This window comes from Motacilla alba, chromosome 2 (genome assembly GCF_015832195.1).
Source record: "Motacilla alba alba isolate MOTALB_02 chromosome 2, Motacilla_alba_V1.0_pri, whole genome shotgun sequence".
Classification (NCBI taxonomy): Eukaryota; Metazoa; Chordata; class Aves; order Passeriformes; family Motacillidae; genus Motacilla; species Motacilla alba.
Window position 1 is genome coordinate 116,092,404 of NC_052017.1, and position 25,921 is coordinate 116,118,324.

Consider the following 25,921-nt stretch of genomic DNA (forward strand, 5'->3'; position numbering starts at 1 on the left):
AGCAGTCAGGTTGGACCAGATGCGCCACTGTGGTCCCTTCCAACCCTTCCAACCAATGGAGCCATTCAGTGATTCTGTGACCCAGGAGAGGATGGGCGACAGGAGCGGCCGCGGAAAGGCCGCCCGAGCGCTCCGCAGGCAGCAACAGCCGCTCTGGGCAGCCAGCCTGGGTCGCCTTACGGCTCCGCGGCCGGATACCCGCCGCCCTGCCCCAGCAGGTCGGCGGAGGAGCGGAGAGAATCCTGCCCATTGCCCACCGCCCCCTTCCCGGGCATTCCGGAGCCGCACGCGCGCTCCCAGGCCGGCGGGGGCGGGAACGACCCCGGCCCCTTCCGCTTGCCGCGCGCATGCGCACCCGCGCCCCCGCCGCAAGCCCCGCCCCCCGCGCCACTGGAGCCGCTGGGCGGCGGGAGGGCGCGCGCGCGCGGCGCGGCTTGGAGGCGCACGTGACATGGAGGAGGCGGGGACGGGAAGGGAAAGGTCAGCGGCGACGCCGGCGGCGGGGGGAGCGGAAGGTCAGGGCGGCGCGGAGCGGAAGTGGGAGCCGGAGCCTCGTCCGCCATTGTGGGGAAGCGGAGCCCAGAGCAAGGGGGGGAAGCGGCGCTGCGTCCGGCCGGCCGGCTCCTTCCAGCGGGAACCCGATCGGCGGAGGCAGCAGCAGCGAGCCCAGGCGGCAGCGGCGACAATCAGGCGGCGGCGGCGGCGGGGAGGAGGAGGCGGCGGCGGAGGCGAGCGAGCGGCCCCGGCGTGCGGAATCACTCGAGGCCCAGGCGGAGCGGAGCGAGGGGATCGCGGCTCCCCGTGAAGAATGTCAGCCACCAGCGTCGACCAGGTACCGCCCGCGGGGCGGGGGGGGCGGCCGCCCGCTCTCTCCTCTTCCCGGCCCCGTCGTAACCCGCGGCGGGGGAGGGCGGCGGCAGGGCGGCCACCTGCACCTTCCCTCGCCGCCGGGGCGGCGCGGTTCGCGGCCTCCTCCTTCCCTTCTTCCTTGCCTGCCTCCTTCCCTCGGCGCCGCCATGGGGAGCGGCTGTCCATCGCAGCCGGGATGGCGGGCCTCTTTCCCGGCCCGGCCGCCCCTATTTATAACCGCTGAGCCGCGCCGGAGCCGCTCCGCCTCCCCGCCCGCCCGCAGCGCCCGCCGCCGCTCAGCCCCGAGCGCTGCCGGCCCGGCCCCCGCCCGCGGCCCCCTTTGTGTGTGACCTACTCGGGAGCCGGCTCTTCCCGGCCAGGCCCCCGGGCTCCCGGTTCTTCGCTGCGGGAGCGCCGTAGAGCCGGGTTCCCCGCGGCGCCTAGCGCCGGCTCCTCTCCTTGCGCACCCCAAACTCCGCCAGGCTCCCCGTTACCGCATCCTTTCTCGTCTTGCCTTTCGCTCTCCTCGCCCACCTTTCTCCCTTCGGGCCTCTAACTTCTCCTTTTCCCTCGGCCTTCGCTTCTTCCAGTAGTTCTCAGTTTTTCTCTCTGCGCTGTGCAGCACTTTTTTGAACTTGGTGCTTCACGGAGCTTAGAATTTGTTATTTTTTTACGTTTGCTAGGCCTCTGCTGGTCTTTCTTTCTGACTGGAAGCTATTCTGTCTTGATTTCTGCTTCGTCCGTGGGTTTCTACTGCTCCCCAAAAGTTTTAGCCCTGCAGTCCCTTGCCTCCTTTTATTTTCTCTCTGTGCTTTTAATGTTCTGTTTCTTTTGTCTCTGTGCATGCTCTCCAGTTTCCTTTAAGCATTTATTTCTAGCTCAGTGATCTCTTAGCTTTTCATTGTTCTGTCTTTCATGAAGGCTGCTTCCTAACTTTTTCTAATTCTGTCTCTTGTTGGCCTTTGCATGCCTTTGTGTCTGGATTAGATTCATCCCAAAAGATGAGGTGGTTGGGGTTTTTCAGGTTACAGAGATTTTTCCCGTTTTGGGAGAGGACAGTATCTAACCAGTGCACCTCTAGATGAAGCAGCATTGAACAGTTTTATGGTAACTCTGAGACAAATGCACATGAAAGTAGCTTGGAGGTGGTTACCTCCTAAAATTTCAAATCTCTGAATACTAAGTTCTTCAGGACTAAAAATTGTTACGAGAATGATGGAGCCTGGAGAGCCACTCCTGCTTAGTTGAAAGTAATATGAGAAGGTGAATTAGATTTTCATGGACTAGCATTTGTTTTTCGAAGTTAGTTTATCTTGCTGTAGAGGAATTAAGGATACTGTAACTTGTAATATTACATTGATTCTCAGTGCATGACAGATTAACAGTGTTTTGTAATGACTAATCCCAAAAAAAATCCTCCTTAAGGAATTATTTCCTTGTGTGAAAGCTTTGTACAGACTGTATAATTTTCTCAGTATAATTGCCTAGGTAAGGAATGTGCAACTTGAAGTTCAGCATATGATACAACTCTATATTCCTTTGTATATCTAAAAAGCAAGTCACTGTATGTTATTCTCCAATAAGTACCTGTCAGGCAATTTAAAAGATGACATATCATAATGAAATTTGGATATTGGCAGTGATCTTAAGGTACTAACCTTTTTATTTTTTTAACTCTGTTATTTTTGTTTATTGTGAATGTTTTTTCAGACCCCGGGGCAATTAAAATTCACTTGTTCAGCTTTTCAGCACCATTTAATCTTCATATGCTGTTAAATCCGAGATGATTTCAATATTTTTAGTAAAATTCTATTAGGTTTTGGTTTTGTAGTATTTTATAATGTTATTTTAAGTAATGTCACAACGTTTTTATGATAGCATGGTTTAGTAATATTTTCAAGTGATATTTAAGTTGGAAAGGGCAGAATTGGCAAATAAATAGAATTACAGTGAAGTTTATATTAGAGGATTCTAACTGAACTTGTTTTGCTTCCCCCCCTCCCCCCCCACTTTCCTATATACAGAGACCTAAAGGACAGGGAAATAAAGGTAAGTTAACCTTGTATTTCTGTATAAATCAGTAATATTGCTTTTATGGAGGATAATGTCTGACAATCATAGCAAGAGGTTGTAGCTATAGGATGTCTTTTACTTCAGAGCAGGATGACAGTAAATTGTGTGCCAAAATGTTACTTCCCGGCACTTTTACTGTGGCACAGCATTACATCAGTTTATAATGTGTTATTTTGCAAAAGATTAATGTCAGAAGTCAGACAGTTAAATAGTTATTTGTTTTTAGCTGCCTTTGTGATATGCTTGTATAATCTCTTCTTAACAGTACACCTTGGGCCTTTCTGTGTAGTGAATAGAATCATCAGGAAGAATCTTCTGAACAGCTTCCTTAGTTTGCTAGACAGCAGCCATGTGACTAGTTACTCATATCTATAAGCAGAAAACATCACCTTCCTTATTCTCAGAATTTTTGTAGTCTTGCTTCATTTTAGCAGTAACTGATCAGTAACTGATTTTTGTCTGTGTTTGTCGGCCTTCTGCTTTTCTGCTTTTTCATGTTTCTGTCAAAGTCTTAGTTTTTAAGTATGGTACTTACCATACTCAGTGGTATTTCTTTCCCACAGAAGGAAGAAACTACTAGCTACTTAATATTCTTCTCTCTAAAATTCTTGGCAAGTCAGTTGTAAACAGCATTTCAGATTATATCTTGCAGTATTTTGTCTGGAATTTATTTTCTCACTAATATTCTATTTGGAATTTGTTTCCGCCTAAACAGTCCACTTTGTGCCTGTTTAATTCATAGCTGCTCAGCAAACTGAGCTATAGAGTAGCATGCACACAGCTACCTCTGTCTGTTAATATGCTTGTTATACTTATGCAGACAAGAAACTTTTTTTGAGCTTGGGTACTCTTTGCCCCTGTTAATTCATTATCTGAACTAATTTAATTGGTCTCTGTGAGCTGTCATTTAATGTTATCCACAGCATACTTATTCTATTATTCTGTCTACGAGCAGATTATCTGCTTCTTGTTACATGTATTGCTTCTGAGGTGGCACGTGGTTCCCAGATCTCACTGAGTTTGGCCTGTTCTTTTTAATTTCTCGGCATTTAGAGAAAAATGAACGTGTTTACCTCCTCAGATGTTCTTAGCTTGGTCATTCTTGCATACTTGTTCTCTCATATTCCTTTTTTTGCCCAAAGTGCGCTTATTAACTACTTCATGTTTTTGAGATAGTTTGTGGTTATAACCTTCCATGTTGCCTTTAAATGAGAAGTCAGACTAGTAGCAAGTAGTTTGTGGCTTCACAATCTTTGAATTATCATTTCTCAGTTTTAGTGAGGTTAATTAGATGCATCTATTAGAGACTCACACAGGTAGTTTTCGAACTGTATATATGTGAGTTGGACTGGAAGTATTAAGCATTTCTGTTTGGGTGCTATGTTGCAGTGTGTGAAAATGCACTAGTCAGCTTTACTTTGGCTTATTTATGTTAGCATATTTTTGTGTTGTATAATTTGTCACTGCTGTGGAATGTTTGAATCAAAACACATCTCTACTTGCTATGTAAGGAAAGGATTTTTGCATTTCTGAACTTGGATTTTTTTTTTTTATGGAGTGCATCCTTTTAAATAACGAATGCTCATGATGTATTCTCTTGGTGAGACTATGACCTAAGAGAAAATTATAGTGAAACAGAACAATTAATCTCTGTTCTGTTAAATTATTTGGTGTAATGTCTGCTTAGTGAAACTAAGTTATGACTTAGCATTAGATTAAAGGTCGAGGAGATTGTGCTAACATCTTCACTGTAACACAAGTTGTTGGCTTTGGGCTAGAGGCTTTTTCAAGTGGTTGAATTTAGTCAGTGTCAGCAGTCCTTACTGACCACATGTTAGCAGCCAGTAGTCTTTCAGTTGTCGTGATAGGTTTCAGCTTAGAGGAGCTTTGAGGGAAGATGTGGTACTGAGTTAATCTGAAGGTGGTTTTGTGCATGCAAGTAGTTATGTTAAGGAGGATGTCAGAAGCTCTCCACGTGTCTGGTAGAGCATATGAGAGAATGAATGAGCAGTAAAAGGGGTGTATGCATATGTCATATTGAAATGAAAAATATTAGACCTGAAAATTATATTGGTAGGTATTGATTTTTATTGTCTAGCAAAGTGCTTTGGATGCTTTGTTCTGATTGCTCGTAAACTGGTGTACTGTGCTGTTTCCTTCAACCACAATTTGTGGGACTGAAGTTCCAGTGTGTGGAGCAGTACTATCTATCTGTTGTGTCAGATATTTGTGTTGGTATTTCAGAGGCTTGAATGAGTAAATCATCCTGTCATGAAACTTTACTTATTCTAGTTGTCAACTACCGTTCAGTTGACATAAAATATCAGAACTGGCATCCATCAAATTATGACTTATAGGGACATGAAGAAAAAAGGCATTCCTGGAACTCTTTTTGTTTTTCCCTCCTTTTGTTTATTGTGCCAGTGTATCAAATCTGTCATAGGAAGGTGCTGACTTATTTTTACACTTTTGAGTATAACAATTCTTTGTTTTGTAGGAGGCTTAAATATAATTATTAGATTTAAAACAAGAATGAAATATTTTCTGTTTCTTTCAGTGTTTATTCGTCACATTAAGGTGTGATGACTTCTAATGAAAAAGTTATTCTAGTACCTTTGGCTATCGTTTTTTTGTGAGTGGTTATTCCAAGGACAGTAGCAGTTAGAAGAATATTAGCTATAAATTCCTCTATTTGATGAGTTGCTTTTTCCCACTGTCTAATTAAGCTGTATGTTTTCACAGTGTTTGCAGAAACATACAGTATTTTTAGCATCATATTGATACAGATATTTTTAGTATCTGTAGATTAGTTTCAATTAGTATTCTTCATCACTGCCCTGTTCAGTTGGAACACTTAACATGAGATTTTGGGAATGAGGCATTCATTTGCTCTTGTTAAATGTCTGTGTGGGCTACATTCTTCACTATTAACACATTATGTAAAGTTAGAATGAAAAGCTAAAGAAACATGCTCCCAGTGATACTGTTTCACTGGGCAATGTATATATTTCACCAGAAAAAAACATCACTGTAGAAATATTTTGTGTCACTGACTTAATATCTCAGTACAGAATGAACAAGAAATAAAATACATAGACAGGAATATTTTATGTTAGTTGTAATGTCAGACCAAAAATAATTCTGTCTTCAGTGACCTTTAGATACCTGTGGAACAATAAACACAGCAGATGCACATTTTATGAAGATTAGCTGTCTGTATGAGGAGATTAATTTTGATGGGATACTAGTCTTGATGTACATCTGTTTATTACTTTACTTGTGGTTGCATGCTTTTAAGAAACTTGTATGCTGCTGCCCATGTTTTTCATTATGATAGAATTGTGTTTGAGAGTTTTGCTGTCTCTTCTATTTGTTTAAGTCTAAGCAGTGGACCTGACATAGACAAAATGTTTTGAGGTTTCATCCTGTGTGTAACTGGGCCAAGTATAAAGAGGAATTCCAATATAAAGAGCTCATTAATATGTTACCATTGTGTGTAAATTCAGGATGATACATGACCTGAACTGAAACTCTAGGTGTTGGGGGTTCTTTTACTCCATAAATCATGTTTAATTTAAATGTGATGTTTAATTAGGAATATTGTTCTATCCAGTTGTATACTGCATTGTGCTCAGCATTGCTGATCATATTTGACTGTTGCTAGTATAGAAATGCAGTGTGCCAGTTTGTAATAACTGAAGTGCCTGGTATTCTTTTAAAACTTCAAAAAGGTATTCAAGACACAGGTTGCTTTCTTCCCAGATAATTGCTTTCAAAAAACCTTCTGAGTTAAATTACGAATTTTTACCTTTTTTTACTGCTCTCTGAAGTTAATAAAATTTTTCAGGATTGTGATAATTCCTTGTGATTATATCTATTACTTTGTCATTTCATTCAGCTAGTTTCATTCACAGAAGGCAGTTTTGTTTTGGGGCTGTTGAAGTCAATGTGAAAAAAAATTCAAGCCCCACTTGGCTCACAATGTGAATTTTGGGTGGCAACCCCCCTACCCCCAATGAAGCAAGAAAAAAACCCTGTCTCTTAAATACTAATTTCAGCAAAGTTGAATATTTAATTACATGGCTGTATGTGCTTTTCAGAAGCTTTTACTAAAAGAGGGAAACCATAAAATTGGCTCCTAACTCAGTTAAAGTTTCAGAATATCTGGTGTTTTGTTGTAACTTCTGCAGCCGTGGTTTTTCAGTGCACCTTACTGACCATCCTGAGACTTTCTTTTTCCCCCCACTCAACATATTTGACAAAAAAAAAGTTTCATTTGGATAACCAGTAAATTTATTTTTGAGAACAGATCTTCATCTTCAGGTTGTGTAATTGAAAGTGCTGGTTTAAGTCCCTGTTCTGCTTTGCATCATGGGAAACAGTGGAACTTAGCACAAATTTGTGCAGTGTGGCTTTGTTTGAATAGTAGCCTGGGGGATGGTAGAGAGACACTTCAAGTAATTTGAACAGCTGGAGAAGCCCAGGTAGGTGTAATGCCTTAGATGAAATGAAAGGTAATAGGAGACCAAGAAGAGCAGGTAGGAAGAGATTCCAGCATATAGTGGCATATGTGTTGGGAAAGGCTTGTAATCACCCTTTGTGACTTAAGCTTTTATTTCTGTCTTGCTTTGTCACCTCAGAGCTTCAGAGATGTCACTAATGCAATACAGTTATGTAGGAAATACAGGATTAAATAGCTGTATAGTGATGTCCTTCATGGTTATCTTGGTGGGTAACTGCCTTTCTTCCTGGCAGGAGAAAGCTGTATGTTGCAACTTTCCCTGAACCTATTGAATGTGTCTATAGATCGAGTTGGTCTGCACATTTGCGCTTGGTCTGGTACTTCTGGAAATGCTGGATTTACTGCCTGTGCAAATAAGGTGTGCCTGTAGTTCTTCATCCATATGTCTGTGGATCCCAGGACAGAATAGTCAGGAGCAGACTGTTCTAGCTGCCATCTTTGCAGACCTCTCCTGAGATCTGATCCTCATGATGAGTAGAATGAGCTATTTTGTTTAAATTGGAATGGTGCTTAACAATAGTATGTATTTCAATATACAGGTGATTAAGAAATGTTACTTAGATTGAAAGTGCAGCATAGATTTTCCAGAGACTATTCTAATACAGATTTATTTTTAGTTTCAGTACAAAACGGTTCGATTCATCAAAAGGATGCAGTAAATGATGATGATTTTGAGCCATATCTAAGTAGTCAGACAAATCAGGTAAGTGAACATTGGTTAGTACCTTGAAGTTAACTTTGACATTCAGCTGACTTCCAGACTTAATTTTTGGATATTTCTTACCATTACTGACTTACCTGAATATACATAGAAATATAATTTTATGTCATACTTTGTCTCATCATATGATATCTTAAGCAGATGAAGTGTTCTTAAGAATTCTGGAAAAGCTTCAGTTAAAAAGCATGCTTTCATGTTCCTTGCTCTTGTTCCTCTGCTCTAGCTTCAGAAAGATGCAGTTGCAAGAATCTTCAGCTAAAAACCAAAACCCCTTACATTTAAAACAAAATCATCATTTTGGATGCAGTCCAAAACAATAGTTTTGTTGGCTCTGAGAATATATTAACTGCTTGGACATGGTTTCCTTTAAAGGTGATAGAAGTAGCTCACAGCTGATGGCATAATAGATGGAGGCTTAGTATCACTACAGCTTGGTACAGTTCTTCTGCCAAGAAGCTAATGGCTTGACTTCCAGAGCTGTGAATTGCCTCTGTAGTTGAAAGTTAATATGAGTTATGTTAAGTTTGTAAACTGGAGTGATCTTGCGAGAGAGAGAGAGAGAGTGCAAGTTATTAAAAGACTTAAGAATTTTTGCTTGCCTTTATTTTTTTTTTCCAATAATACAGCATTAAGGAAGCATCAGCTAGAGGATGATATGTGCAATTTTTTCTACAGAAAACCAGCAGAAATCATGTGGGGGTAGTCCTTCAAATGTCTCAAGAAATAAATTGTGTGATTTCTGTCTGGAGTAGTACTGAATTAATGCCCATTCTCCATAGCATGGATGTATTACTTTTGTTGCTTCTCCTGAAACAAACAGGCATCCTTGCGTCCCTTTCACTGTACTAGTTTGTTAGAGTCTCCAATTAGAAGTGAGAAATATGACAAAATCTAACAATACCACAACTTTAAATCATAGTTGCAGCTATTTTTCTTTAGTTGTAAAGGTACAGTTATGACTTGTTTTAGAGTAGCTTGTTATTTTCTTGATGCTGTTGGCATGGAGGCATTTTAAACCTAGCTTAGCAGCTAAAAATGAGGATAATGTTCCAGAGCAAAAGGGAGTCCTTTAATGCTTTCAGAAGGTCTCTTAAATAAATGACCATATCTGACAGATACCTCACTAATGTTTTATGTTGTGAGGAATGGTGAAAGTAACAATACATTCATGTAACCCTTAAAAATGTTTTGGATTGTATTACAGTTTTTTTTTCCCCTGAGCATAATTGTCAATTTTGCTGATTTTTTAAAATTTTATTTTCTTGCAGAGTAACAGCTATCCACCAATGTCAGACCCATACATGCCTAGCTACTATGCTCCATCCATTGGATTTCCATACTCTTTAGGTGAAGCAGCATGGTCAACTGCAGGTGACCCTCCAATGCCATATTTGACAACTTATGGACAGATGAGCAATGGTGAACACCATTACATACCTGATGGTGTATTTAGTCAACCTGGGGCATTAGGAAATACCCCTCCATTTCTTGGGCAGCATGGATTTAATTTTTTTCCTGGGAATGCAGACTTCTCTACATGGGGGACAAGTGGATCTCAGGGACAATCAACGCAAAGCTCTGCTTACAGCAGCAGCTATGGCTATCCACCTAGTTCTCTTGGGAGAGCCATAGCAGATGGACAGGCTGGATTTGGCAGTGATACTCTGAGCAAGGTGCCTGGGATTAGCAGCATTGAGCAAGGCATGACTGGACTGAAAATTGGTGGAGATATGACGGCTGCTGTAACAAAAACTGTAGGTTCAGCTCTGAGCAGTACAGGTATGACAAGCATTGCAGCTAACAGCGTGCCCCCAGTTAGCAGTTCAGCGCCTAAACCAACCTCATGGGCTGCAATTGCAAGGAAACCTGCTAAACCTCAGCCGAAACTCAAGCCTAAAGGTAATGTGGGCATTGGGGGCCCTGCTGTACCGCCGCCACCTATAAAACACAACATGAATATTGGAACTTGGGATGACAAAGGGTCAGTGGTAAAAGCACCCCCAGCTCAACCAGTACTGCCTCCTCAGACTATAATCCAGCAGCCTCAGCCATTAATTCAACCACCACCACTGGTGCAAAGCCAACTGCCTCAACAGCAGCCTCAGCCACAGCAACCACAACAGCAACAAGGACCTCAGCAGCAGGCCCAGCCTCACCAGTTGCAGCAGCAACAGCTGCAAAACCGCTGGGTAGCTCCTCGTAATAGGGGTGTGGGCTTCAGCCAGAACAATGGAGCTGGTAGTGAGAACTTTGGTTTAGGTGTTGTATCCGTCAGCTCCTCACCTTCTGGTGTGGAAGTGCACCCAGTGCTGGAGAAACTAAAGGCCATAAACAACTACAATCCCAAAGACTTCGATTGGAATCTGAAGAATGGACGTGTGTTTATAATCAAAAGTTATTCAGAGGACGATATTCATCGCTCCATTAAGTACTCTATCTGGTGTAGTACTGAGCATGGGAATAAGCGCTTGGATGCTGCTTACCGGTCCCTGAATGGAAAAGGCCCACTCTATTTGCTCTTCAGTGTGAATGGCAGTGGACACTTTTGCGGCGTGGCTGAGATGAAGTCTGTTGTGGACTACAATGCATATGCTGGTGTCTGGTCTCAGGATAAGTGGAAGGGGAAGTTTGATGTCAAATGGATCTTTGTCAAAGACGTTCCCAATAACCAACTGCGACATATTCGCTTGGAAAACAATGACAACAAACCAGTTACCAATTCGAGGGACACTCAAGAGGTACCCCTAGAAAAAGCCAAGCAAGTGCTTAAAATAATTGCTACTTTCAAGCATACCACCTCAATCTTTGATGACTTTGCACATTATGAGAAGCGTCAAGAGGAGGAGGAAGCCATGCGTAGGGTAAGAAATCAGTGTCATTACAGTAGCTCTCTTTTTTTTTTCTGTTTTCAGAAGCCTTGTTTTTCATTCATCTGGAATTTCTGTCTGCAAGTATTAAATCAGAAAGTGGTACTTCTTATTCAAAGTGTCTACTTGATATAACTGGCTCTTAATGAAAAAATTTAAGTTCCTGTAACTTGTTTATTAGTTCAGTCATCTGTTTAATCACAATATGAAGGTAGGCCTGAATAAGCAGACATCTGACAGGTTCTACTTCTTCAATGCAAATGAAAACTGAATTGAGTCCATTATCCATAACTGAAGTCTTCTTGCTTAGATTTTTACAGTTTCTGGATGTCACAAAAAGAACCAGAAATGAGAGAAGAACTGTACTTTTTCACATAACATTTCAATTCAAATTCTGCCTTAATGAAATGTTAACAGCATGATTAGTGTGAAAAGCCGGTTTTCTTCTTGATTCAGTTCATCTTCTGTGGATCTGTGAAAAACAGAAATGATACAGTGGTGACTTGAATAGTGTCAAAATAATTTTTGACCTTTCTGATAGTGCTTTTCCTAAAAAAAAAAGGTTAATTTCTGCAAGCAAGAGTAAATGTGATAACTCTGTAGAGGAACTTTTAGTTTTGGAGGTATTTCCTGAAATGCTCATCAGACAAGGGAAAAGCATTTAATTCAAGCTGTTTTGTGGTACCTGGGTACTTTGTCTTGTGTATCCTCCCTAGTCATAGCACTTTGTGCTCACCATTGGCCACAATATTTACTTTTCCTATATTTACTTGTTTTCCAGACTTGCAGTAACTGTAAATGTATGATTTGTTTCATGGTTAGAAACATTTCAGGAGCTATTTCTACCAGTTAGATGGTATGCAAGTATTCAAAAATGAGAGTTGCCATCAGTACAGTTTGTTGCTAATGATCTCTGTTCATCATGTCACACCACTCACTGGAATAAGAACTCCCAAAAGTTTAGGGTTTATGCTAACTAAGGGCCTTGGGACATGTGAAGTGGAGAATTTGTTCACTTGAAGCTGACACATAAAGAAGCTGTGAAGCAGATGAAATGTTTATTACTCTTAGGTTTCTAGTACTGTAGTGGTTTCACCCCTCTTGTGAGTTCCTAGTCCTTCAACATGAGTGTTGCATCTCCTGTAGACAGTGTCAGGCATACACCAAACCAATTTTGTAGTTCTGTTGCAAGACTCTGCAATAAATTGTTATGTTGAAAGTTTTCTGTTGTTGGAAGGCTAGATGAGTATCCCAGTTGGGTATGTGATGCCTTTGGATTTTCTTCCTAAAAGGAAAATGGATTATGCCCTAAATGAGTATCATTACTTTCATGGTATCTCCGTGGTGGGGTGATGGACTGCTTTCTTAACTAATATTCAATGTAAGGGAATGACTTCGACTTTTTCAGGCTTTGGTATGACTTCATCAAGTGCAGAACCCCCAGCCAGTCAAGGGAGGTGATTGTCCCACTCTACCCTCTGCTAGTGAAGCTCGAGTCCTGTGTGCAGTTTTCAGTGCCACAATATAGGAAAGACATAAAGCTATTAGAGACCATCCAGAAAGGTCACAAAGATGGTGAAGGGTCTGGAGGGGAAGCTATGTGGGAAGAACCTGTGGACACTTGGTTTGTTCAGCCTGGAGGAGACTGAGAGGGAGACCTTGTTGTGGTCTCATGAGGGGAAGTGAAGAGGCAGATGCTGATTTCTTCACTCTTGTGACCAGTGACAGGTTTCAAGGGAATGGCCTGAAGCTGTATGAGGGAAGATGCAGGTCAGATAGAAGAAAAGAGGGTGGTTGGGCACAGGCTTCCCAGGGAAGTGGTCACAGCTCCAAGCCTGAAGTTCAAGAAGTGTGTGGTCAACCCTCTCAGGTAGATAGTGCAACTCTTGGACACAGAACCAGGAGTTGGACTTCAGTGATCCTCATGGACCCTTTTCAGACATTCTGATTCTGTGATTTGTTGTAATTTTGTAATGTTTCAGGAGGACTGAGATTGTAATGTATAATGTATCTCTGTAGTCCTCACGCTTCAGTATTTTCTAAACTTTCAGAATTTTGGGATATTTCGCAAATCACTGGTTTGCTTCAAAATATCTCCTTTACTGAAAAAAAAGCTTCACAAACAAGTCACAATTCGGATATGCCTTAGCAACTCAGGAAAATTGTTTTATTTGTGGTTTTGTTCCCTCAGTAGTAGGTAAAAGCCACAAAATGTAATGAAGAGGAGGATGTAGATTAGTGGAAGGGTTTCTATGTGTGCTAAACTTACAATTCAAAGTACTGAGTTCAGCATTTAGTAGGTCTTGAACTAGATAACTGTGATGATGGGTATTTGAGTAATTAAAGTAACATTGCTATTTGAATAATATCTTCAGAGAAACATACAGTATCTGTATGACTGGAATACTGACCTCTTTGTTTCTTTGTAAATAGTTAACTTCCCAACACTATTGAGAGCAAACATGCTTGTCAAGATACTTGCAGTAGTGGCCATTGGCTCTTTTCAAAAATTGCTTCAGAACTGTGTAGATTAGTTGTGAGGTTTTCTCTTTGTAGATGGATTTGAGGTGTGCCTTCAGCAAATTAATATAGACTTAAAATATAGGAAGTTCAAATTAAACTAATGTAATCTACTGAGAGTTTAACTTTAGCATTCTCTTCTGATTGAATGTTGATTTTAAATCTGTGTTTTTTCTTTTATCACACAGTGTACAAGTAATCTGTGTTTAAATTGTAAACATGGTCTGTATGATTCAGGTCTGTAAATGCACCAATTAGTATTTTAAGCTCTGGTCTGTGGTTAATTGAATAGCTCTTTATTACCTAGTGCCAGCTAAGCTTTCATGGAGCTGTATTTAAATATGTGCACTTTCTACTGCCTGTAGAACTGTGTAAATGAGGTTCCTGTTCATTTTCTTTGGCAGCTGTGGCAATTTTGTTTCCAGTGTTTTGGTCATGAAAAATATGCTTATAGCTGTTAATAAAATATTAAATGCATCAGGCAGCAGTAGTCCCTTCCATTTTCCTTGAAATTCAGTTAATATTTTGTTGTTGCATTGGTGGTTACAAACCTTTATACAGCCAGTAACCTAAATATCGTAAACTGCAAATAATTTAGGGATTTAATTTGCTTTACAATTGTTCATCATTACAGCTAATTTATCTTAAAATAATTGGTTGTAAAAGTTTAATCTTAACAACTCAGGGGGATCAATAATTAATTTCCAATATGGTCTAGCAGTATGTTTTATTAAAATATGGCAGTATACTTCTGAAAGAACAAGGAATAGTCTCTGATAAACATGAAACTTTAGTAACTTTGCCGTTTGATAAAGGTAACTTGAAAATGACAAAGAATAGTCTCTTTAAGCATAAATATTAGAACTGTAGTGTCTACCACTGTTTGATGTAACCCTGGTGTGGGTGAGATATCTACAGCAGGGCTTGTGCAGTAATCATTCCCTTTTCCTTACAGCTCAGGTTCCAGGCTCCTATTTTAAACATACAAGTGCTGTGATCTTTTACCAAAGGATCAGAGAAATGAGTGTTGCTTTTCATGAGTTCTGTCAGACACACATTGAAATAATCTGGAATTCCATTTGTCCTTAGTTAACTGTTGCTTTGTGGTGTAAATGTGCGACTTGTATGCATATTATTTAAAAACACGTTTGGTTGTCTTTCAACAGAAAGCTGTAATACCTAAATGAATGAAACAAATCTGAAAATATGCCTTTTAAGATGACATAATTACATTTTAGAGAATCAAAGGTATTAAAAATAAAGAAAAACATCTGTAGTAGTAGCTTTGCATCTCATCTTCAGTAAGTATATGGGTGAAAATAAAATGTGCCTCTGATTAAAAATGCAGTTGTTGGCAGATTATGACTTCCTTGCCCTCAGATGGTGGCTTATTACCCATTGTCTTATCACATGTAGGACTTCTTTTGGTGCTTTTTGATGGAGAATTCTACTTTTGTAGCATACAGTGGGAAAAAAGGTCATGGTTTCATGTAATTGTAGAATGCTTTAGATGGTTTTCTTAGTGCAATAGTCCAGAAAAGTAATTGATTTTTGTTCATGAGGTAAGATAGAAGAACTTAGTATATATTTGTGCTTATCTAATTTGCATTTGTATTTTTTTTTTACTTTTCAGGAAGCCTTTAAATGGCAGATAAATAAGCATTTAAAATTTTAGCTTTCTTCTGTTGCACTACTTATCTTGTAATAGGAATGCTGACATAGCTAGAACTTCTTGACTCTCAAAAGGAGGGATTTTTTCCCCGCCCCCTTCATTCTGATACCAATGTAACTTTTGTTTCTCTGGTAATTGTGTCATTATCAGGCTGCAGTGTTAAGCAGTGGAACTCCTTTCCTTCCTTGGACATTGCTGACATTGTGACATTGATTTGATATTTCTTAAAAATATCTTGAAGGGAGAAATTATCCATTAAGAGTGAACTGTAGCTGCTTCTTCCTCCTCTTAACCCCCAATCATCAATTACTATGATATAATGTCAGAAACAGATATCCATTGACAGATTTTCAGTTAAGGAAAACAGGTAATTGACAAAAATTTTAATGCAGTTAAATTATATTTGTGCTACGCAACTTCTAAAAGTTTGTGTATTTATATTTAGAAGAGGTTTATGTAATAAATAAGAAACTATCTAAAAGAGGGTTATGTAATTAATATCTTCTGAGAAACATATTCATTTCCTGTATGCTTTTGATGAAGTTTCAAGGGACATTATTTTTCAATTTCCTTGAACTTCATATTTATCAAGAGTGTCATCTTCATAATTGGAAGTGAGAAAGTAGAAACAGGAAACACTTTTTTTCCCTCCCTTGCTAGTTGTGAGATGAATATGTACCCCTGGTCATAGGAGAAGATTATTTGTAGCTAGAATAATTTTGAGCATACTGCTCCAGAATTTCTTTTCCATGATGGTGTGCTTATTTGCCGTATTTTTATTTGCTTTTGTATCTTCAGTCTTTTGGAAAAGCATAAAGATTATCTTCATGTTCTTATGTTAGACACGGGGATTTCAGGTGTTTTCTGTGCATTTGGTAGAGTCAATTGTTTCTGTTCCAAGGTATAGTTTAGAATTCTTTAGTGTATGAGGATGGATGTTTGTGGTCTCTTACAGAGTGACCATGTAAGAGTTTGAGCAGTGATGTTGCCTGTGTTTCTCCAGTGATGAAGCAAGAGGGAAAGTGCAATTGGACTGTTGAATAAAAGAGGTGGAAGGCAATTAAACTCATAGGCACAGTCTTAGTTCATAGCAACACTTGTAGAGATCTTGTTGTGTGTTTGTTTGTTTGAAATCTCTACCTGAAAATCAAGCCTACAAAGTCCTTTTTACAGAGCAGATTCAACTTCTCTTACTCTGGGAGTGGAATGACCAATTTCTCCTGTAAAACAGGGACCCCTATTGGAAAAGCTAGGAATATCAACCAAATGGTTTACTTCAAAGCCTAAGAGACCTGTCGCTTTTGGAATCTAAAACTTTATGTTCTTAAATATCAAGGCAGCTAGCTAAGACAAGACTTCAAACTTGAATTGAGCTGTATCTGTGACAGTGGTGCCTTTTCTAAATGCTATGTCTTTTAAGTTGTGTTTTTTAAAACAAAGGAGAAATTCTAAATCTCTTGTTCCAGAGCAGAAGCAGAACCTTAAGTATATACAGATAGCTGTAAAAATTCATGAGGCAGCCTTCTGCTTCCTGCTACATCTCCTCAGATTTCAGTGCTCTATTAACAACAAATTGCCTAGAACAGTGATGCTTTTCCTGCAGTTTGCAGGGAAGAAATATGCCTGCGTATTGCAAGAAAGTCCCAACCCATCTGACTCTTCACAGCCTTGCTTCATTGATTCATACTGCAGATGGGCTAGCTAGCAGTAACTCTGGAGATTCCTGGAAGTGGTTTGCTGGAAAAATGGGATTTTAAAACATACAGATCTTGCATGTCTGTTGAAGCTGTTCCTGTAGATTCGGTTGAACTAGGATTATTTGTTTTATATCAAAACTGTTTTGCTTAAAACTTTGTATTCATCTAGCTGAAATGAAACATTACAAAAGTTAGCAGATGATAGGTTTCTCGAGCCTGGTTCTTTGTGGGTTTTTCAGAAGTTTGGTAGCATAGTTAATATTGATGACTAATTATTGTTTTGTTCTGTACCATCCAGATTATAGTCAGTTATAAAAAGTAAATGCAAACTTCCATGTTCACTGCATTTTCATATAAATAGGAAACCAAGATAAAGTAAGTTCATTTTTCCTCATGGTAGATTGGAGTTTGAGTTACACCTGTTCAAAGAGTACGAGTGGTGAGGCTTAAAGAAAAACTACCTGAGAAATTCTTCCTCAGTGTATTTTGTAAGCCCTGCAGTGAATGTTATTTCCCTTCCAAGGCTACCATAAATTCCTTAGCAGATCAATTAAGTAATGTGTTCTTGTTGCCCTTGGGCATCTGAGAACAACTAACCAAGGTGTCAGAGTCATCTTTCTGCTTCTTTTGCTGGGATAGAGGTCATCACTAAATACAATTTCGATAGATTTGGTAAGAAGCTATCTCTTGTCAGTCTTCAGAAGTCAGTGTTATATTCTCAGCATTGTTAACAAATAATAGTGAGGATCTGGAGGTTGTTCTTTTTTTTTTAATCATCTTACTGAAATGGCTGTCTTGTAGATAGTTAAAGTCTGATATTTCAGTATATAATGATGTGCAATCCTGAAGCAAATCACCTGCTACTTGTACTTAGAATTGGCTGATCTGTCACTGAAAGTATCTGCCTGGAAGACAAAACTGGAAGGGCTTTTCTGTCTCATGGAGTTCAAGCCTGGCTTCTGCAGAGCCTTTCATTGCTGTGTGTTATCATACAGTGTCTTTAGGTAGCTGGGTTTCTTTCTCCACCTCTGCCTTTTGAATGGTTGTACTGTGTAGAATTTTAGATGGGGATTTACTTCTTACTGCCTTTATCATTACCGTAATAAAATAATATGGTCTGTTTATGTTCTACTAACAGTGCGTAAGTTTGATCAAATTTAAATTTATTTACCTTTTTACAGTACTTTTTCACTTTTTTTTTCCTATAATAGGAAAATATGCTTACAAGTATATTTCATTGACTAAGTAAAGTGCCATGAAAACTAGTAGGAAAATAAACAAATTAGAAATCTAGGTCTTCAAGCTTTTGCAGAGTTTCTTAATATTTGTGTGCTTGAGAACCTTTATATACTATCTGTAGTTCAACTGATCTGCAGCAGCAGGGTCTCAGATGAATATTATTCTCAAAGCTAAATGGGAGAAGGAGCTACTCTGAAGTTGTAAAACCTCACTTGACTTTGTGTGTTAACTTTGATTTTTAATTTGTGCCTTTTGGTTTTCATGTTGGGTCAAGGAATAGAAGAAAATCAGTGTTTAGGGAGTGAATGGCATCTGGACATGAAAAATTTGTAGGTTCATTTCTAGAGACCCTTCTCATCTATTCCTTCCCTCCCTTCTTCCCAGAAGTGCTTCTCAGAGAAATGTATTTAAATATATTTATCTGTTTCTGAGGTTGTGTCTGTGTTGAGGAAATGTGCCCTCTTAGTTGGGAGTTCAAGAGTGAGAACCTAAGAAGAACCAATATTTTACACAACTTTTTACGTTTCAGTAATCTAGTTTATGTTAACAGCCGGTGATATAAACACAGTAAACAATTTCTGGAATTTTTCACTTTTCTAGTAATCCGTTTTTCATTGTGGTTCTCAAGCTTTAAGGTCAATGCTTACGCTGTCCTAGCTTTAATGGTACACTGGAGTGAAATAAATTGCAGATGATGGCTGATGCCATTAGTAAATGAGATTTCATGAGCTTTGCTGTGGCTTCTTTTCACCACCTCTACAGCTGCCTGCTCTGCCTCTGCCAGGTGTTTCTGCCCACGCAGCACAGTTGGCAGAGCAGATGAGTTCCTGTGCCTCACTTCACAGAATGCAGTCTGACATGTTAGCTTACATTGCAGATGAGCAGGGCTTCTAAGTTGAAGATTAAATCACAATCAGAGTTTGCAGCAAAGCAGCTTCTGAAGCTGTTGTTAGAATGATCCCTCTTGGGAGAGGGGCAGAGTAGACAGCTCCAGTCATGAACACTTTCAATATTGCAGTAAGAGGTTTGGCAAAATTCTGAGTTTTGGGGTTTTTTTTGCGATTATAGCTGATAGTGCTGGAGGGTTTGTGGGAACTCTGCAATTGGCCTGTGTAAGTTTGCAACCCTGGATAGCTTCCAAATGGACACCTTGAAATGCTTGCACTTGCAATTACTGTAAAAACAGCCAAAGTCATTCTTTCAGATCTGCCTTTCCTGGCCTTGAGCTTCAGTTTGTGGGACCTTGGGAAAAAAATACAGCCAAAGACTTAGTAGCTTCTTGTTCTTGTTAGGCTACATTTGCATTTACATGTAGACTACTTAAAATGAGGCTTTTTCATTTACCTTCTTTGTGACAAAGAAATCCCAAAGTCAGGGTTGTGTGCATCTCAGTAGCTTCTTTCAAATCAGATCAGGAAATGTTTTTGTTGCTTTGAATTTTGAAATGTTGTTAGCACAGAGATTTCATTATATCTGAGGATAAATTACATTGCAACTACTTCTCAGCATGGGATCATTCAATTAATGCTCTGAATTCAAACAACTAAAATTAGGAAGTAAGTCAGCTTTGCAGTTCAGACCAAGCTAATTTCATAGCTTTGTTTGTACTAGATTGATGCATATTTCTAAGGTTGAAGCAGTTTTTAGATTCACTTTTACTTGATTTGTCCAGAAAGTTATTTGCATGCGTGAAATGTGCTCAGCATATGGTCTGCAGCTGACAGTACCTTTAATCAACCAACATGTTCCCATATCGTCCTGATTTGAATGGTACTTAATTTCCATGTCCTGTTCATAAACTCCCCCTGCAGCTGGGTAATCTGACCATGATGGGTTGACCTTTGGCAGGGAACTTAAATATACAGGAGAAAGTTTTCAACCAAGAGCATTGCAAGAGATGTGACAAAAGTTTGCTTATCTGAATATAAGAAATGAAATGGGTGAAAGAGAAGTGGTTATGCTGGAAACTTCTACTCTGGTGTTGGAAACCTTCTGGAGGTAAATTCTTCTGTTAATTTGTCTACAACCACAAAAAAACCCTAAACAAACAACCAAACTAAAACTGAACAAAATCAAAAACCAAAATACCCAAAACCCTCAGGAGAACTACTTTTTGAGATAGGAAAAAACAGTGGTCCAGGAGTGTGATCTGTTGGAGTTAGAGAGGGGTTTTGTTTTGAGTGGAATAGCACTGCCTGTGTTTTGAGTAAATCAGGTCTTCTTTCTCTGTTTTGCAGTACAGAGTGCCAAATGTCACTGCTACCAGTATTTGAAGAATGTCCTTTTCACTTGCATTGAAAAATGTCATGCTTGTATGTCTGCCTGAAGTATTTAAATATAAATGTAGTAACATGTAATTTTGAGACTACAGGAAAGATGTGCTGATGTTTTGAAGCCTTTCTTCCTCTGTAGAATTCCAAGCGGATGTAAAATTTGCAACACCTCCTTTATTTCATCAAGTGGAAGAAGGTAGTCAGAGTATCATTCCTTTTCTACTTTTGAGTTTTTATTAACTTTATTATGTTTTCAGTTTAGAGCTTCACAAAGCATAGTGTTGGTCAGTTTATAGTACAGCAGTTTGAAATGCAGAGAGTCTTTCTGGACAGCCTGAGTCAGTGCTTACGTATGTAATACTTGCAAATGAACAGGAACTGATGATTTTAGTTGTATACATGCTGTATTTAAAATTGTTATATATTTTAACATTACCGTTTCATAGGCTCCTACTTACTACCACAGGAGTGTTTTCAACACTTTGTGTAGTTCTTGCAGTTGAAGTCTGCTAATATTAGAGGAATAATCTGAGATGTGCCTGAGCAGGCTATTTTTGCATGCCTTACATGCATAGTGAGGCATGAGGCCAGTCATCATCTGTTTTCAGCCAAGCGTGCATTGTTAAGATATCAGCTTGTATTAATGACTGATACTATCAATCTTAAATAGCAGTATCTTACTATGAAAATATTAGTTTCATATTTTTGAACTAGGAAAAATAATTTTCTAGCAAAATTATGTAAGTATTGCTTCCACTTTAAATATGCTGAAATTCTGCTCTAGCTAATGTCTAGTCTTGGACACACAGCTGCTGGGACCATGAGCTGCTCATTGTGACCAAGACTGGGGCTTTATTGTTTTGGTTTTCATCTTGAAGCATCTTGGAGATCTGTCTTGGAAAGGACTAGATCACCAGTAATAACCAGTATAAGTGTTACATATCTTCTTCTTTCAATAGACTGTCTTTTTGGAAGAATCTATGTGGGGTCATATGCTCATTTACAATTTTCTTAAATAGTTTCTAGCATTATAACGTTTCCATGTGGATTTGAAATAGCTGTTCAAATGCCTCCTGGGTTATTTTGTTTTCCCTGCTGGTATTGTTCCATTTATAGTATGCAATAATAATAAAAATACAGAGAGGTATTTTATACTTTTTATCGTCTTAATGGAGATGGGAACCAACCTCTCTTCCATGCAGGTAGTTGTATATTTCCTTAATCTGCTCAGCTGTACATATAAAAAAGGTATTATGGAAAAGGCTATTGAAAGATGAAGTCTTAGTTTTTTACACTAACTGGTGTCTTTTTACAGGCTAGAAGATGTATTATGAAGGGAACAATATATAGTTTGTTGATCAGTTAATTTTTTTCCTGGAGGTGTCATAATGGCGAAGTGTATGTTTATCTTGAACTAAGCAGAGAAAATGGAGGATGATGATAAAGCACTCAAAGTGTCATTTATTCCTTTAAACCTGTACAACAGAACACAGATTTATTAGTTCCTGATAGTTACGGTATTTTAGCCCTAAATGCCAAATGTGGCATCCCATAGTGCTGTGAGGGCTGTCTGGTTATTGTGGTCCTGACTGTGCCTCAGACTCACATTGAAATGAGGTTTCTTTGTAGCTGTTTGTATTTCACTGACTTTTCATGTTGTTATTGAAAGTAATTTCTAAAAAATGTATGCATGGCCTTCTTAAAAAAAAAAAAATTCTGGCCACTTGAGCATTTGTATGGAGGATGAGGTGTTGGGCCTACTAGTTAATTTACCTTTTGATCTTTAGCACTTTTTATTATATGGGGCTTTGATGAGAATAAAAAATATGAGAATCCCATATTTTTTCAGGGATATAATGGATAGAGAGTAGAGCATTTTTTGACAAGCTAAGCAGAAGATTTAGGGTACATCTTGCCTTGTTTGTAGGTCCCTTGGTCTCTTTGCTCAGTTCACTTTGTGCAATATATTTCACTGTAAGTGAATTCAAACTGATAATTAAAAGTAATTTTTTTGATAGCAGTTTTTTGGAACATGTTTACCTTTTAGTTTGACATATACTTCTGTGTTTCTCTTTAAGAATTTGACTTAAACTGTAGAATTTTATATTCCTGGAAATAATTGAAGCTTTTTCCTTGAAAGCATGTTGCCTGATTTAGCTAAATTGAAAGCAATGAAAATGCTGTAATGAAAGAAAAGCAGATAATGTTGATTTGTGTGTATTAACATGATTGTCCTTTTCTGTTTTTGTTTTTTTTTCAGGAGAGAAATAGAAACAAACAATAACTATATGGAGATGTCCTGCTAGAATACAACACTAATGATGTAGACTCTGGAAATGCCTAATATGTCTAAGAAGACGTTATTAAAGCTTTTTTCTGCTTAAGGTGACATCTTTGAACACTTTAACACGAAATTGACTCTTCTTGTAATGGTTCTCATCAGTGCATCTGCCCTTATACTCTCTCACCAAACACACTTGAGAACTGTACCTTCGTCAAGCACTTTCTGTCCTGAAGCTTTTACCAGTATCTGCTGTCTTTTGTATTTATGCATCCTAGCTAAGGCACAGGAGACCGAACGAATGCAAGGATTCATTAACTCTTTGAATTTGTTAAATACTAACATTTAACCATTAGAAGTGGTTCAATGATGTGAGATTCACATTGCTTCAACTTAATTTTTTCTTTGTTGTAGTTTTTTTAATTGTCAGTTTTTAGCTATTCAACAGATTAAAAGCAAATCATGCCATATTTAGTCCTGGAGTAAAACTCAAGTCTAAATGTTCATGTGGAAATTATTGTAGTAATCTTTTAATATGGCAAAGCAACTTTAAGCTGCAGTTTAGCCAAATGAATCGTAACATGAAATTATAATAGAATGACATTTCCCTTGTTTCAAACTGTTTGGTGTAAGAGAATATTAATATGCAGCTTGGTGGACACCACCAGTTAATGCACATTTCTTTATTTTTTTTCTGTAACATGTATACTGAAAAAAGTGCATTTGTCTGAGGAACTGTTTGTTTGCTACCACTCAATGAATCTCAGTTTTGAGTAAATGTACCTCAGTCTAAATCAGACTTTTTATGACCTTTATAACTACATTTAAAATAATCTTTAATTCCTATTTCTGGGTGTTTGCAAGCCTGACAGATTGCTATCATGAAAGTGAAAATTTACTCCTCTAGGTGATTCACTAGCTAAATAAACATAATTCTTGTTTAGCAAGCATATACTGTTTCTCAAATTTTTTTGTTTCATTGTGCCAACATCGAGGTGTTTTCCCCCCTGTCTGGAACTATTTTGAGAAGAATACTTTGGTCCATGGAGTTGACATGCTGATAACCATGTTAAGAGGATTTTTGTTAGAAACATGCAACAAGAAGTTTTAGACTACATATTAAATGGGCCAATTCTATACTAATTTTTAACCTCTAAAGAGTATATCTTCTGTTTCAATTCATATAGCAACACATTCTGTCTGCTGGAAGAGAATATTGGAAAAACTGTTAAGAGGGTGTATTGACTGTACAAATTACTGAACAACCTGTACCAAACTCCAGGGATAGCTTTCCCTTTTTAGAGCAGCGATGTTGAAGTCAGATATCTTATAGCTTAAAATAGCAGTAGCACATATTATTTGAACATGTTTCATGTCTTACTGTCCAACACAGATGTTTATATTGTTTCAAGTCCTTCATTTACAGATTTTGCCAGTCAGAGTTCTGGAGCTAAAGTAGCAAAGGTTTGTCTTTAATACAGATGATTTTGCTGACTTTTGCTTTCTCTCTTCTTAAGCCCTTTGCACTCATACAATCATGCAAACGCAAGAAGTTCAGTGCACACTTCTTGCTTATTATTTTAAATATTGTTAGAGACTGCAGGGTAGCAGATACAAATCTTAATTTTTATTCCAGTTATCTGGAGGCTCAAAAGGGAGGCTACTCCTGTATTTTGGAGTAAAGAAGCAATGTCACTTAAATGATAGATGAGTCATAAATAGCAAGTGGGATAAGGGAGGGATAAGCATAGTGCATGTAGTAAGAGGAGACTAGGAGACAAAGGTTTCAAGCCCAATCCCTATGAAATTTGGCTTCAGCCCAAAAATTACTGCTTCCATGTGTATCTGTTCCTTGCTAACAGGTTTTATAGCTATTTGTTTCCCTCTGTGGGCTGATTTATTCCAGCTGTCATTGATCAGCTGAAGTGGCAAAGGTCAATGTGGTTACTCCAAAGGATGTAGTTTTTCTGTGATCCCTCAAGGTATCAGCATGTTTCTGCTTCTTTGTTAAAAACTATCTTATGAAAATTCCCAGAAGTTCCCAGTTACCGAAAGCTAATGTTGGAATCAAGCATTCAGGAACTGATTGCATGTGCAGCCCTAGTTTGATTTCACTGCAGTATTTATATTTTTGCAGGCTTTGGTAATATTTCCTGCCTTACCCCATGCCTTTTTTATTCTAATAGCATGAGCGCTGCTCTTATATTGAATCAAGTTGAGCATCAAGTGGGTTCATCGCTTTGTTGCAGGCTTTGAAAGCTGGGAAGATGAGACAGGATTGTGAGAGAAGGAGGTGATCACATTTAAAGAGCTGTGACAGTTCTTACACTGTTCCAGGATTGTTAGCTAATCTACAAATAGAAGAGTTTGATTGCTGATGGTCTTAGTCATGTTGCGACCGATTTGCTGACTGCTGAGTTTAGTATGTGCAGCTGAAATTGAAAGGAATTTTATGTGCATATAAAGTACTGTAAAAATAGTATATAACATTGTAAAATCAGCTGTGGAGTGCTGTATTAGTTAATGGACATGTGAAGCTTCTAATCTTCAGCTTCCTTATGCACAAGTTCTTTTCCTCCAGAAAGAAAAGGAATGGTGCTTATTATATCAAATAAATGTAGAAATGCCTTTTTTTGGTCTGATTTTTCAATATGGTGAAGGTGTTACAGTGGTTGCTTTCTAACTTGCTAATGGAGGAATCAGTGGAACCCCTGTTCTGTTCCTGATGCCTCCCCCTTTGTGCCAGCCTTTGTTTTCCTGTGATCCAAACTGAGCCAGTTCAAGCCATTTTCTGCTGCTTTAACAGTTGGCCAGTTCTCTGTGATGCTGGATGTTTAGAAGAGAGATGGTGGGAGGGTGAGAAAGAACAAATCTCTTTCAGAAGCAGGTACCCACTGTTGAATAGCCTTAGCTGCACTACAACTACACACCTGGGGTTGATGAGCCAGAGGTGCAGCAGAATATTTAAAAGTGGCCAAGGCTCCCCAGGGGTAAACAAACAAAACCAATTTTGTTTCCAGTGTAAGATTTTGGTAGTATACAAGTGAGGTATGATGTTGTCACACATTTAGTAATATGATGAGTACAGAGGAAATGCTGAGTATTCTCCATTTTGATTACTTCTTCCAGTCTGAGGAGGCCTAAGAGTTGTCATAGAAAGTTGCTGTGGAAAAGCTTGTCCTACCACTACGAGTGGGACAAACTAAG

General features: G+C 39.0%; 1 protein-coding gene across 2 annotated transcripts; it reads left to right on the forward strand.

The window, feature by feature from the left end:
• Window positions 1-443: 443 nt before the first annotated feature.
• On the forward strand, window positions 444-25,342 carry YTHDF3 (YTH N6-methyladenosine RNA binding protein 3). Of its 2 annotated transcripts, none has more exons than XM_038127545.1 (5): window positions 444-832; window positions 2,874-2,898; window positions 8,062-8,147; window positions 9,434-11,026; window positions 22,694-25,342. In XM_038127545.1, exons 1-5 carry the CDS (start codon window positions 809-811, stop codon window positions 22,715-22,717), a joined length of 1,752 nt encoding a protein of 583 aa, XP_037983473.1. In that variant the 5' UTR covers window positions 444-808; the 3' UTR covers window positions 22,718-25,342. The 2 variants fall into 2 exon arrangements, with proteins under 2 accessions (XP_037983473.1, XP_037983474.1); XM_038127546.1 differs by lacking the exon at window positions 444-832 and adding an exon at window positions 845-2,112.
• The last annotated feature ends 579 nt before the right edge of the window (window positions 25,343-25,921 follow it).